Genomic DNA, 12,579 nt, shown 5'->3' with positions numbered 1-12,579 from the left:
CACTCCACCCCCCCATACAACATGATGTCTGGGGCCGCCACGACCTCAGTCCTCAGAATATTCAGTGCTTTCACAGTTAACACTTCTCCCTGCTAGACGTAAGCTTTGGCGTACGTGTACTGAGAGAGGTGATAGCTTAAAGCCAATATTCCAGCACCTCTCATTTACTTGTATATTGCACTTCTTGTTATTTTGTCTTAACGTAACTTTTCATTGTGTCATTTAATTATTCTTATTATTTTGATTGATTGATTTTATTATACGAATTTGTTTGTCCATTTTATTCATGTTTGTTTATTTAACGTAATTAAAATTCCATTGTTAAAATTTACTTGTGTTTTGTGTGTCTTCTCCTTACCTTACCACAGACGAAGTTCGAGATTTTCTATTTTTTTTTAATACTATGTGACGAGGCCATACCCCTAGCTTTGAACAGCCGAACACCAACGCGTTACCGTCACAATATATATATATATATATATATATATATATATATATATATATATATATATATATATATATATATATATGTCGTACCTAGTAGCCAGAACGTCTCACTCGGCCTACTATGCAAGGCCCGATTTGCCTAACAAGCCAAGTTTCCCTGAGTTAATATAGTTTCTCTATTTTTTTTCTTATGAAATGATAGAGCTACCCATTTCATTATGAGGTCAATTTTTTTTTATTGGAGTTAAAATTAACGTAGATATATGACCGAACTAACCAACCCTACCTAACCTAACCTAACCTATCTTTATAGGTTAGGTTATGTTAGGTAGCCAAAAAAGTTAGGTTTATTTTAGGTAGTCGAAAAACAATTAATTCATGAAAACTTCGCTTACTAGGCAAATCGGGCCTTGCATAGTAGGCTGAGAAGTGCGTTCTGGCTACTAGGTACGACTTATATATATATATATATATATATATATATATATATATATATATATATATATACATTTATATATACTTGGACTCCCACGATGCCCTCTACCTTCTCACAAAGTGCCTTACCTTGCCCAGGCTAACATACTTCTTAAGGTGTGCACCAACTTTTGGCAACCCACTTCTAAATCAATATGATGAGCTCCTCAGATCAATATTCAGGACGGCGCTCAACTTAGATTTAGATGACAATCAGTGGGACCAAGCAACACTACCAGTGAGATTTGGAGGGATAGGCATTCGAAAGGCAACTGAGGTAGCACTTCCAGCATTCTTATCCTCATGTACAGCAGCCAACGAATTGGTAGGGCAGATCCTACCAGAGCGTATGAGAGAGACAGCGGGAACTCATGATCAAACGTTCATTGAAGCAGCCAGACAATGGGACACCATTGCACACCCTCAACCCCGACCACAAGTCCCAAAAGACCACAAGCAGGCCCACTGGGATAGCCCCATAATGGAAAAGACTGTCACCGCAATGATTGACAACGCTGATGCTGAAAACAAAGCCTGCCTCCTAGCGGTAATAGCACCCCACGCTGGGGATTTTTTATTTGCTCTGCCCAATGCAGCCTTGGGAACTCGCCTCAGTCATGATGCTCTCTGCATTGGAGTTGCCCTTCGCCTTGCTGCCCCCATCCTCACCGAACATAGGTGCATCTGCGGAACTTCGATGGCAGACTAATATGGTCGTCATGGTCTGGTATGTCGTAAATCACAGGGTAAAATTGCAAGACATGAAGAAGTCAACGACATCATCAAGAGGAGCCTCGCCACAGCCCGCTGCCCGGCACAAAGAGAACCACACTTATCCAGACCTAACGACCCTCAGAAGCGCCCTGATGGGGTCACCTTGCTACCTTGGAAGGATGGTAAGCAAGTGGTATGGGACTACACGTGCACTGCCACACTGGCCAGTACCTACCTCCACTACAGCACACGTGAAAGCGGTGGTGCTGCTTCTTTCAGGGAATCGCAGAAAATTATTAAATACAGAGGTCTAGCACACTGCTACAGCTTTGTTCCGATCTGCTCGGAGACCCTCGGTTCGTGGGGAAAATTTGCATTGAAGTTCCTGAAGGAATTGGAGGACAAATTGATCAGCGCTACAAAAGACAAGAGAGCAAAAAGTTTCTTGTTCCAGCGCCTCAGTGTTGCGATTCAGAGGGGAAATGCCAGTTGCGTCTTGGGCACTAGTCCAACTTCAGAGGAATTCGAAGAAGTGTTTGACTTGCAACAATGATCGAACCCGTCTGTGACATTCATCAATGTTTCCCATTGTCGTGTTTTTCATGAGATCCATAACCTTCAAGCACCTTTTCGTATTATTATTTTTGTATCAACCCATGTATATCTTGTAATTATCAAATACATAATAAAGCACAAAAAATAAATTTTATATATATATATATATATATATATATATATATATATATATATATATGTGTGTGTGTGTCGTACCTAGTAGCCAGAACGCACTTCTCAGCCTACTATGCAAGGCCCGATTTGCCTAATAAGCCAAGTGTTCATGAATTATTATATTTTCACTATTTTGTTTCTTATGAAATGATAAAGCTACCCATTTCATTATGTATGAGGTCAATTTTTTTTATTGGAGTTAAAATTAACGTAGATATATGACCGAACCTAACCAACACTACCTAAGCTAACCTAACCTATCTTTATAGGTTAGGTTAGGTTAGGTAGCCGAAAATGTTAGGTTAGGTTAGGTTAGGTAGGTTAGGTAGTCGAAAAACAATTTATTCATGAAAACTTGGCTTCTTAGGCAAATTGGGCCTTGCATAGTAAGCTGAGAAGTGCGTTCTGGCTACTAGGTACGACATATATATATATATATATATATATATATATATTCCAAGTGCGAAATAACCTCCACCAACCAGCACATAATAGAGCAAATAAAGGTTGTTTTGCCTGACATTCATACAACCAACCCTGAGGACAGCACACTCCTAGGTGCTCCTCTTGGAAGGAATGCCATCGACGTGGTCCTTGGTAAGAAGATCACTGACCTGAAGAGGATGAACGAGACGATTGAAGACATCGATGCTCATGATGCACTTTACCTCATCACCAGATGCTTGTCCCTCCCCAGACTGACCTACTTTCTAAGATGTTCGGCATCTTTCAACAATATTAAATTAGAAGAGTACGACAGCTTGCTGAAATCAACACTAGAAAAAGCCCTCAATCTTTCCCTCAGCGACTCACAGTGGAAACAGGCCTCCCTTCTTGTCAGACTCGGGGGCCTTGGCGTGCGCACAGCAACACAAATTGCTGTACCAGCGTTCCTCTCCTCTTCAGTGGGGTCTGACAACTTGGTGAAGGAAATCCTACCTGAGCACCTAGTTCAACAGGCAGGGGTACATGATCACAGCTTCACAGACTGCACAACTAAATGGGTCTCTCTCGCAGGACCAGCACCCCAACCACCACCTTCTGAAGCCGATAAGCAATCCAGCTGGGATCGCCCCATTGCCGACCAAGAAGCTGCGACAACACCACATGACACTGCCCGACTTAGAGCTGTAGCAGCTCCCCATGCAGGTGGTTTCCTACTAGCAACCCCATTGTCAGCAACCAGGCACCCGTCTCACACCGCAGGCTCTCCGAATTGCCGTGGCTCTCCGCCTCGCTGCCCCAATCCACACCGAATACAGGTGTATTTGCGGCGAGGCAGAGGCCGACAGGTACGGACGGCATGGCCTTCTCTGCCAAAGGACAGGAGGATGGCATGCAAGACACGGCGAGGTCAATGACATTATTAAGAGAAGCCTTACCACAGCCGGTTGTCCAGCTGAGAGAGAGCCTTGTTACCTAATGTCCTATAACTCTGATGCGCCTGTCGGTCGCCCGGACGGAATCACGGTGAAACCCTGGAAGAATGGTAGACAGTTGGTGTGGGACTACACTTGCGTTTCAACTTTAGCCAATACCTATGTTGACTTCAGTGCTACACAAGCAGGAGGAGCTGCCAATCACCGGGAAGCGGCCAAGTCACGTAAATACAGAGACCTTGAGCACCACTACAATTTTGTCCCCATTGCCTCAGAGACACTTGGTGCCTGGGGTAAAAGTGCTGCTAGCTTTTTGAAGGAGTTGGGGTCTAAGCTAATCTAAACTAGAGACCCTAGAGCTGCCAGTTTTCTTTTTCAGCGCCTTAGTGTGGCAATCAAGAGAGGAAATGCTCACTGCATCCATGGTTCCTGCCCGCCATCTGAGGAGCTGTTCAACTTGTAACAAGCAGCCTTGTACCCTGCATGTAATCAATATTTTAACTTTTTTTGTGTAATGACATTTTCAAATAAAGTTAGATAAATATACACACATACCAAAAGAATAGGGGTGACAGAAGAAAATATCAAAGTGTTCAGTGAGGATCCACAAGGTCTTCTCTGAGTACTCTTTATTTTCTTCTCCGAGGCTATGGGTCCCTACACTTGCACCAGAGGTGGTCCCCTTTCTAGGTTATATATATATATATATATATATATATATATATATATATATATATATATATATATATATATATATATATATATATATATATATATATGTATATATATATATGTCGTACCTAGTAGCCAGAACGCACTTCTCGGCCTAGTATGCAAGGCCCGATTTGCCTAATAAGCCAAGTTTTCCTGAATTAATATATTTTCTCTAATTTTTTTCTTATGAAATGATAAAGCTACCCATTTCATTATGTATGAGGTCACTTTTTTTATTGGAGTTAAAATTAACGTAGATATATGACCGAACCTAACCAACCTTACCTAACCTAACCTAACCTAGTCTTTATAGGTTAGGTAAGGTTAGGTAGCAGAAAAAGTTAGGATAGGTTAGGTAGTCGAAAAGCAATTAATTCATGAAAACTTTGCTTATTAGGCAAATCGGGCCTTGCATAGTAGGCAGAGAAGTGCGTTCTGGCTACTAGGTACGACATATATATATATATATATATATATATATATATATATATATATATATATATATATATATATATATATTGTTATATATAACCGAGAAGGTATGATTAATAATTTTAACTCGAATTGTCTCAATATTTCCTATGTTTCTTCTCACTGTTGATGGTAATTGAAAAATCACTTCTCCAAAATTCATTTGTATTTCTTGTCTGACGCGATGCCTGAACACGTTTCGCAATTACCTATTACATTTTCAAAGACTTTACTTTACACACACAAATGTAACCTGTAAACACGCCATTTCGTTCCACATTTATTCTCGCATTGAGGTGAGGTGATATGGTACCCTCCAGCTCGTATCTTGTAACTCTATCATCATTACCTAGCCTCAGAACTTTACATTTATTAGCATTAAACTGCATCTGTCAATCCTTTGACCATTTCAAACCCCTATTTAGATCAACTTGAAGTGATAGTGAGTCTTCTTCCGTATTAATTTCCCTGCCGATTTTTGTATCATCAGCAAATTTGCAAATGTTGCTACTCAAACCTGAATCTAAATCATTTATATATATTATAAACAACAGAGGACGCAGGACAGAGCCATTGAGGCACTCCACTTACAACTATTTTCCCACTCTGACTTGACTCCATTTATACTAACTCTCTGTTTGCTTTGGTATAGCCATGCCCTAATCCAGCTTAATATAGCACCCCCAATACCATGAGCCTCTAGTCTTTTTAATCAGTCTTTCATGTGACGCTGTATCAAAAGCTTTGCTAAAGTCAAGGTACACAACATCACAATCCTTACCACTATCAACTGCCTCAACTATGCTAGAATAAAAAGATAATAAATTTGTTAATCATGAACGGCCATTTATAAAACCATGTTGCGACTTCAATTATTAATTTATGTTTTTCAAGATGAAAACGAATTAAAAGGTGGATTGGCTGGCATGAGTTTAGGAGAAGAAAGGCTCAGAGAATTACCTTGGATGTTGTACGATAGAAGAGAGAAGTGGACTCGCCAGGATAGATCACAGAAGTTTTTTTGTAGTGTTCTGTGTGAAAAGGACACCTGAGGTGTTATGTGTTGTACATATGTTATATGTGAACATAGTTAAGAAGTACGCGTGGTGATTATTTTTTTGTCTGTTGTTTAGCCCCATTCCCGTTGGATTGACTATTACTACCAGTTCTTAATAACTTACCTATGAACGTTGGAGCTGGTTTGAAGAGGCACTAAGGCCCATTAAAAAGTTTGAATGGAAAGAACCTGATTACCGGCTGAGTGAGGCTATAACAATCGCATACAGAACTAAACACCTAACCTAACCAATGCCTAAATATGCATACTATGCTAATATATACCAACAATAATTTATATTTAAGAAAATTCATATTTTAAGTGAACAACATGTTAAACATTTAACAATACGTCTTTGGGGTCGACGGCTGGATGGAATGGATTTAGACTGAGAACGGGTTGTACACTAAGAATAATGACAATATATGTTATGGCCTTATTTACCCAGTAACCGGGTTCTTTCATTCAACTTTCCATAAGACCTTATTACCTCTACTTACCAGATCCAGCCTCAAGCCAAGGTTAAGTTATTAAAAACTGAACAGTAATTGACACTCCATTGGGAATAGGAGGTAAACAATACTAAACAAAACCATTATCACATGAACAAATCCACAAGGGCCGTGACGAGGATTCGAACCTGTGTCCGGGAGCATCCCAGACGCTGCCTTAATCGACTGAGCTACGACAGGGTAAAAGGGTTGAAACCGAAGTTCTACTGAACTTACTGGATCACGTAGCCTCAGTGTCTGGGATGCTCCCAGACGCAGGTTCGAATCCTCGTCACGGCCCTTGTGGATTTGTTCATTTGATGCATCACTGTTAGTGTGATCTCTGTGTGTAATGATGTAAGGGCGAAGAGGGAGAACGGCCTACCCAGGAAACAATTTTAGGTTCCCACAACGTATCTGGAAAGTGTTGGAAAGTAGGGGCAACGTTTGTTTTCACGCATTAGATGCGTAATTTTGTGTGGATGTAAATAAGTTTCTAAAACGTATTGCACGAAACGTTGGCTAAAAAAAATTGAAACCTTGTGGCAACCTTAAATGTTTCATAATCGTGTTTTTTTATTGCTGTTATTTATATAAATGTAGAAATACAAAAGTATACTTCTACATTTAGTAAAATGAAACAGGGGTCATAATAAAGGTTAATTCATCATTTTTACTCATATTCTTAGGAAGAGGTCTAGGAGGAAGGAGGAGGAGGGCGAAGAGGAAGGAGGAGGAGGGCGAAGAGGAAGGAGGAGGAGGGCGAAGAGGAAGGAGGAGTAGGGCGAGGAGGAAGGAGGAGGGCGAAGAGGAAGGAGGAGGGCGAAGAGGAAGGAGGAGGGCAAGGAGGATAGAGGAGAAGGGAGGAGGAGGAGGGCGAGTAGGAAGGAGGAGGCCGAGGAAGGAGGAGGAAGACGAAGAGGAAGAATGGGGAAGGAGGAAGAGAGCGAGGAGGGAAGAGAAGGAGGAGAGCGAGGAGGAGGGCGAGAAGGAAGGAATAGAAGGAGGAGGTGAGCGAGGAGGAAGGAGGAGAAGGAGGGCGAGGAGGAAGGAGGATAGCGAGCAAGGAGGAAGGAGGAAGGAGGAGGAGAGCGAGGAGGAAGGAGGAGTAGGAGGGCGAGGAGGAAGGAGGATAGCGAGGAAGGAGGAAGGAGGAGGAGAGCGAGGAGGAGGAGGGGCGAGGAAGAAGGAGGAGGGGCGACGAAGAAGGAGGAGGAGGAGGAGGGCGAGAAAGAAGGAGGAGGAGAGTAAAGAGGGAGTAGGAACGAGGAGGAGGAAGGTGGAGTAGGGCGAGGAGGAAGGAGGGGGGCGAGGTGGAAGGAGGAGGGCATGGTGGAAGGAGCAGGAAGGAGGAGGGCGAGGTGAAATGAGCAGGAAGGAGGATGGAGGAGGAGAGCGAGAAGGAAGGATGAGGAGGAAAGAGGAGGCGGAGGAAGGAGGAGTAGCAGGGCGAGGAGGGAGAGGGAGGAGGAGGCGGGTGAGGAGTAAGGAGGAGGGCAAGAGGGAAGGAGGAGGAGGACGAGAAGGAAGGAGGAGGGCGAGAAGGATGGAGGAGGAGGGCGAGGAGGAAGAGCGAGGGCAAGGAGGAAGGAGAAGGAGGAGAGCAGGAGGAAGAAGGAGGAGGGCGAGGAAGAAGGAGAGCGTGGAGGAGGGGCCAGAATGAAGGAATAGGAGGTCGAGGAGGAAGGAGGAGAAGGACAAAAAGGAAGGAGGAGAAGGGCGAAAAGAATGGAGGAGGATGTTAAGGAGGAGAAGAGCCAGGAGAAAGGAGGAGGAGTAGGAGATCGAAGAGGAAGGAGGAGTTGGTAAGGTAGGAAGGTTGCGGAGGAGGAGGTCGAGGAGGAAGGAGAATGATGTTGAGGAGGAAGGAGGAGGAAAGAGGAGGTCGAGGCAGAGGAGGATGAAAAAGAGGAAGGAGTAGGTCTAAGAGGAAGGAGGAAGAGGGGGGGAGAGGAAAGGAGGAGGGGGAAGGAGCAGGAAGTCTGGGGGAAATTAGGTACCGTAGGAGAAGAGGAGGGGGAAGAATACCAGGGGGTAGGAGTAGTACTGGTAAGAGGGGAGAAGGGGAAGGAGGAGGAGGAGTAAGAGAAGAGGGATGTGAAGGAAGGAAGGAGAAGAGGAGGGGGAGAGGGTAGGGGAAGAGAAGGGGATGAGGAGGAAGGGGAAGAGAGGCGGGGCAAGAGAAGGGGGGAAGAGGAGGGGGAGAGGGTAGGGGAAGAGAAGGGGATGAGGAGGAAGGGGAAGAGAGGCGGGGCAAGAGAAGGGGGGAAGAGAGGAGGGGCAAGAGGAAGAAGGGCAAGAGAAGGGGGGATGAGGAGGAAGGGGAAGACGCGGGGGAGGGGTAAGAGAAGGGGGGGATGAGGAGGAAGGGGCAAGAGAAGGGGGTAAGAGAGGGGCAAGAGAAGGGGGGATGAGGAGGAAGGGGAAGAGAGGAGGGGCAAGAGAAAGGGGGATCAGGAGGAAGGGGAAGAGGGGAGAGTTAAGAGAAGGAAGGGGAAGAGCAGGGAGGGGGTGATGTTGTCACTACGCGCGGGAATAAATACTGTACCACCAGGGTGATGGTCAGTTGGCTACTACTTTTTTTTTCTTTTATTTATAAAACACATAAATACAATATAAAAACAGTTACCAAAGCACCATTACACAGTGAGTTGGCAGTGAGTTGGATAGCACACACATGGCTCATAAGAAAATTGAAACAATCAACACAAAACAGGTGATTAAACTACCCATCCCTCAGCACAGAAGGAAAATTACAGTACTGACGAATAAAGGCGTATGATGGGGAACATAAATGAACACAACACAAGGGAAAAGCATATATCCACCCACTTAACCATGTACAAAACCCATAAAACACTTGAAAACATTAGTAGCATTGTACCCAATGAAAACATCCCCAAAACGCCCCACTAAACAACACACCTAAGGCATACAGACCAAAAGGCCGGACACATAATACAATTCAAAGACCCATGACAAAAAATACATAAAAGAAAGAAAAGCAATAAATAAAAATGACAGTAATAAAGTAACAATGTAAAACAGCGTAAACGAATACAAAGCAAATTACTCAGTTTTAAAGCACACAGTTTAGTTACAACATGCAACAGCCTACACAAACATATATATATATATATACACATATAGTTTTGTTTTCCTTTTCCACAGAAAGTCATTAAATAAATATACGTTCAAACCCTAGCAAATACAGAGCTAACTCACACCACCCAAACCTAGGACATGAATAGTATAAAAGTAACAGAAGAAATACACAAATGAGAAGGTACTCACTCAAGGAAAACAGAACACATGATTTGTCAAAGGCCACATATGTACTATGGCAGGGCATAAGAAATAGGACCTAAGAATCCAAAATGAAACACACATTACACTCCGAACCCGGAGAAAGCATGAATTTAACCAGTAAATAAAACTAGTTAACTAGTATAACAAAGTCCCTTCAACCGGAAACAATGTAACAGGGGGGTCACAGCAACCCTTAAAATACACATATACACATTAGTACCTGTACCACCCAGCAACTGGGAAAACAGGGAAGCACAACATAGGGACAGTTCATGTAAGGAATCCAGGAAACCATACCTCATACAAACTCAATACACCCAAACTGTCTCAAATCATAGCACCACAAACATCCGTATGGTACCCCAGCCACAATACCATCATAGTGCTTGCAGTGACACACACAGTGCCGTCCCACAAACCCATCACAAGAAGAAAGGAAGACATACGGACAACAGATCATGTCGCGCACAAACCCAGCACACACACACACTCGCACAAATGGAGATTAATCCCACATGGACAGCCTGCCAACAACCAACATCAAAACAAAACGGAACCCAGAACACTAACAGCCGCCACCTGAAGAGTATAGTACAATCAAACCCACAAAACGAAAGCAAACTACAATCCCAGTACCCCCCCCCCCAAAAAAATGTCATATACTACCCATAACGCACATCAGTATCAGTAAAATTGTTCCCCAACTTTTCCCCAAGCAACCAACGTAATTCCCATTTCGAGTAACGTAACCGACCTTCCAAAAACCCCAACATTCTATCCACTGTATACCCCTCCCGCCTCCCAACCCACACACAATAAAGATAATCCGATAGAACCAAAAGCACAGTATTGCGAACCCTCCTACAAGGAGCCTGAACATCAAACATCAATAAACGTAAAGGGGAAATACGATACACTGACCCGCAAAAACGCACAAGCGTCCTAATCAACCAATCCACCAACCTCGCCCGGCCTGGGCAAAAATAAAACACATGAAACGCAGTCTCCAGCCCTCCACAAAGGTCACACCCAGCACTAGCCTTAATCCCCAACCTCAGCAGCCGCTCGTTAGTCACAAGTGACTCATGTAAATACCGGTACAGGAATTCCCTCTGCAACGGAGCTAGAAACTTCAAATGGAGCGATTGTCACACCACCATCCAATCAAAAAGAGGAAACGAGTCTTCCACAGCAGGGGCGACAAAAGGACGCAATTCCTCATACACCCTCCGACACGTAAAAAACAAGAACCCCTCCACACGACAAAGCCTCCGGAGGACATCAATCGCAAAGTATAAAAGGGAGGCGATAGAAACGCAATCTCTTTACACAAGGGTAACCTCAACAGAGAATTTACACGCATCGTACAATAATATAACCCCAGAGAGAACACACCGTCCCCCTCCAAGAGCCCCTTCCTAAACGAGACAAAAAATATCGCCAACGCCTTATAGTATACATCGAACAATCCAATCCCGCCTCGCAATTTTGGCAAACAAAGCGTAGACCTACGTATCGGACAATACCTCCCACCCCACAAGTATCGAAAAAAAACCCTTATTAATGGCCAATGCAAACTGCCGACTCAACGGAAAGGTATGAGCCATGTACCAAACTTTGGACAGAACCTTGCAGTTAAGTAGATGCCCCCTCTGAAACAAAGTCAACCTCCTCCCATACAAACATGAAATTGAACCCAAAACTCTTCTAGAGACTGCTTCCCAATTCACCTGCAAGGACATCGCATACGTTTTACACCACCGGATGCCAAGAGTCTGAATCGAATCCACAACCGGGAACCAAGAACCCCCCCACGAAGGCCGAGAAGCTCAGGCACCAAGCCCCATCATACAAGATTTCTCTCGATTTAGCACTGCCTCCGTCGCCCGATGAAACCGAGCCAATATATCCTGCACCACAAGAACTGACTCCTCTGTGGAGACAAACACAGTCGTGTCGTCCGCATACCCTACAACGGGTACCAGCAAACCATTCGGGAGACGTGGCGGCACAAGAGAATGATGAGACCGCAAAGCCATATACAGAGGTTCCTGAAACAGAATAAACAGGATCATAGAAAGGGGGCAACCCTGCCGGACCGACCTCCCAAGGAAAAAGGGGGCACTTAACACCCCGTTAATACAAACACTACTCTTGCATCCCCTATACAGCATTCTGACCCAAGAGACAAACTGCGGCCCAATCCCAATCCTCTCCATCACCTGAAACACAAAACTCATATCCACCCTATAAAAAGCCTTGGACCAATCTAAATTTACCATGGCCGATGGAACAACATTATCCGAAAGATAATAAATCATATCCCTCATCAAAATATTGCAGTAGACAATTGACCTACCCGGAACACCACAAAACTGCCCCGGTGAAATACACTTCCCCAAAACCAACCGAAGCCTATTCGCCAGTACCTTGGAAAGAATTGTATAATCCTGGTTCAGGAGAGACAACGGTCTCCAATTTGTGAGCAGCTGCACATCCCCAGATTTCGGCAGGAGACGAATAATACCAAAAGACTGTGACCCACTAATAACACCATGCCTCAGGCTATACCGCACCACCTCTGAGAAGTCCGACCCAATCACCCCCCATAAACACTTATAGAATTCCGCCGGCAACCCATCAGACTCAGGCGCCTTCCCATTCGCTAACCCCCGAACCACCTCCCAAATCTCCCTATCCGTAAACTCTCTCAGTAATGGCACATTGTCCTCAACAGACAACATATCCTGGCAAAAACTAAGAAAATGCTCACAATCCGCCGACATACACTCTA

At 44.1% G+C, this 12,579-nt stretch overlaps 1 protein-coding gene across 1 annotated transcript in view; it reads left to right on the top strand.

Moving 5' to 3' along the window:
- The window catches only part of LOC138371140 (chemotaxis regulatory protein ChePep-like), a 44,664-nt gene extending 32,814 nt beyond the window's left edge, over positions 1–11,850 (top strand). The window contains exon 5 of the mRNA XM_069335973.1: positions 11,657–11,850. Within this exon, the coding sequence (XP_069192074.1) occupies positions 11,657–11,850 (194 nt within the window). The remainder of the gene's footprint in view (positions 1–11,656) is intronic.
- Positions 11,851–12,579: the final 729 nt, after the last annotated feature.

This window comes from Procambarus clarkii, chromosome 35 (assembly GCF_040958095.1).
Source record: "Procambarus clarkii isolate CNS0578487 chromosome 35, FALCON_Pclarkii_2.0, whole genome shotgun sequence".
NCBI lineage: Eukaryota > Metazoa > Arthropoda > Malacostraca > Decapoda > Cambaridae > Procambarus > Procambarus clarkii.
Note: the sequence above shows the minus strand (reverse complement) of the source record. Positions and strands in the feature narration are given on the sequence as shown.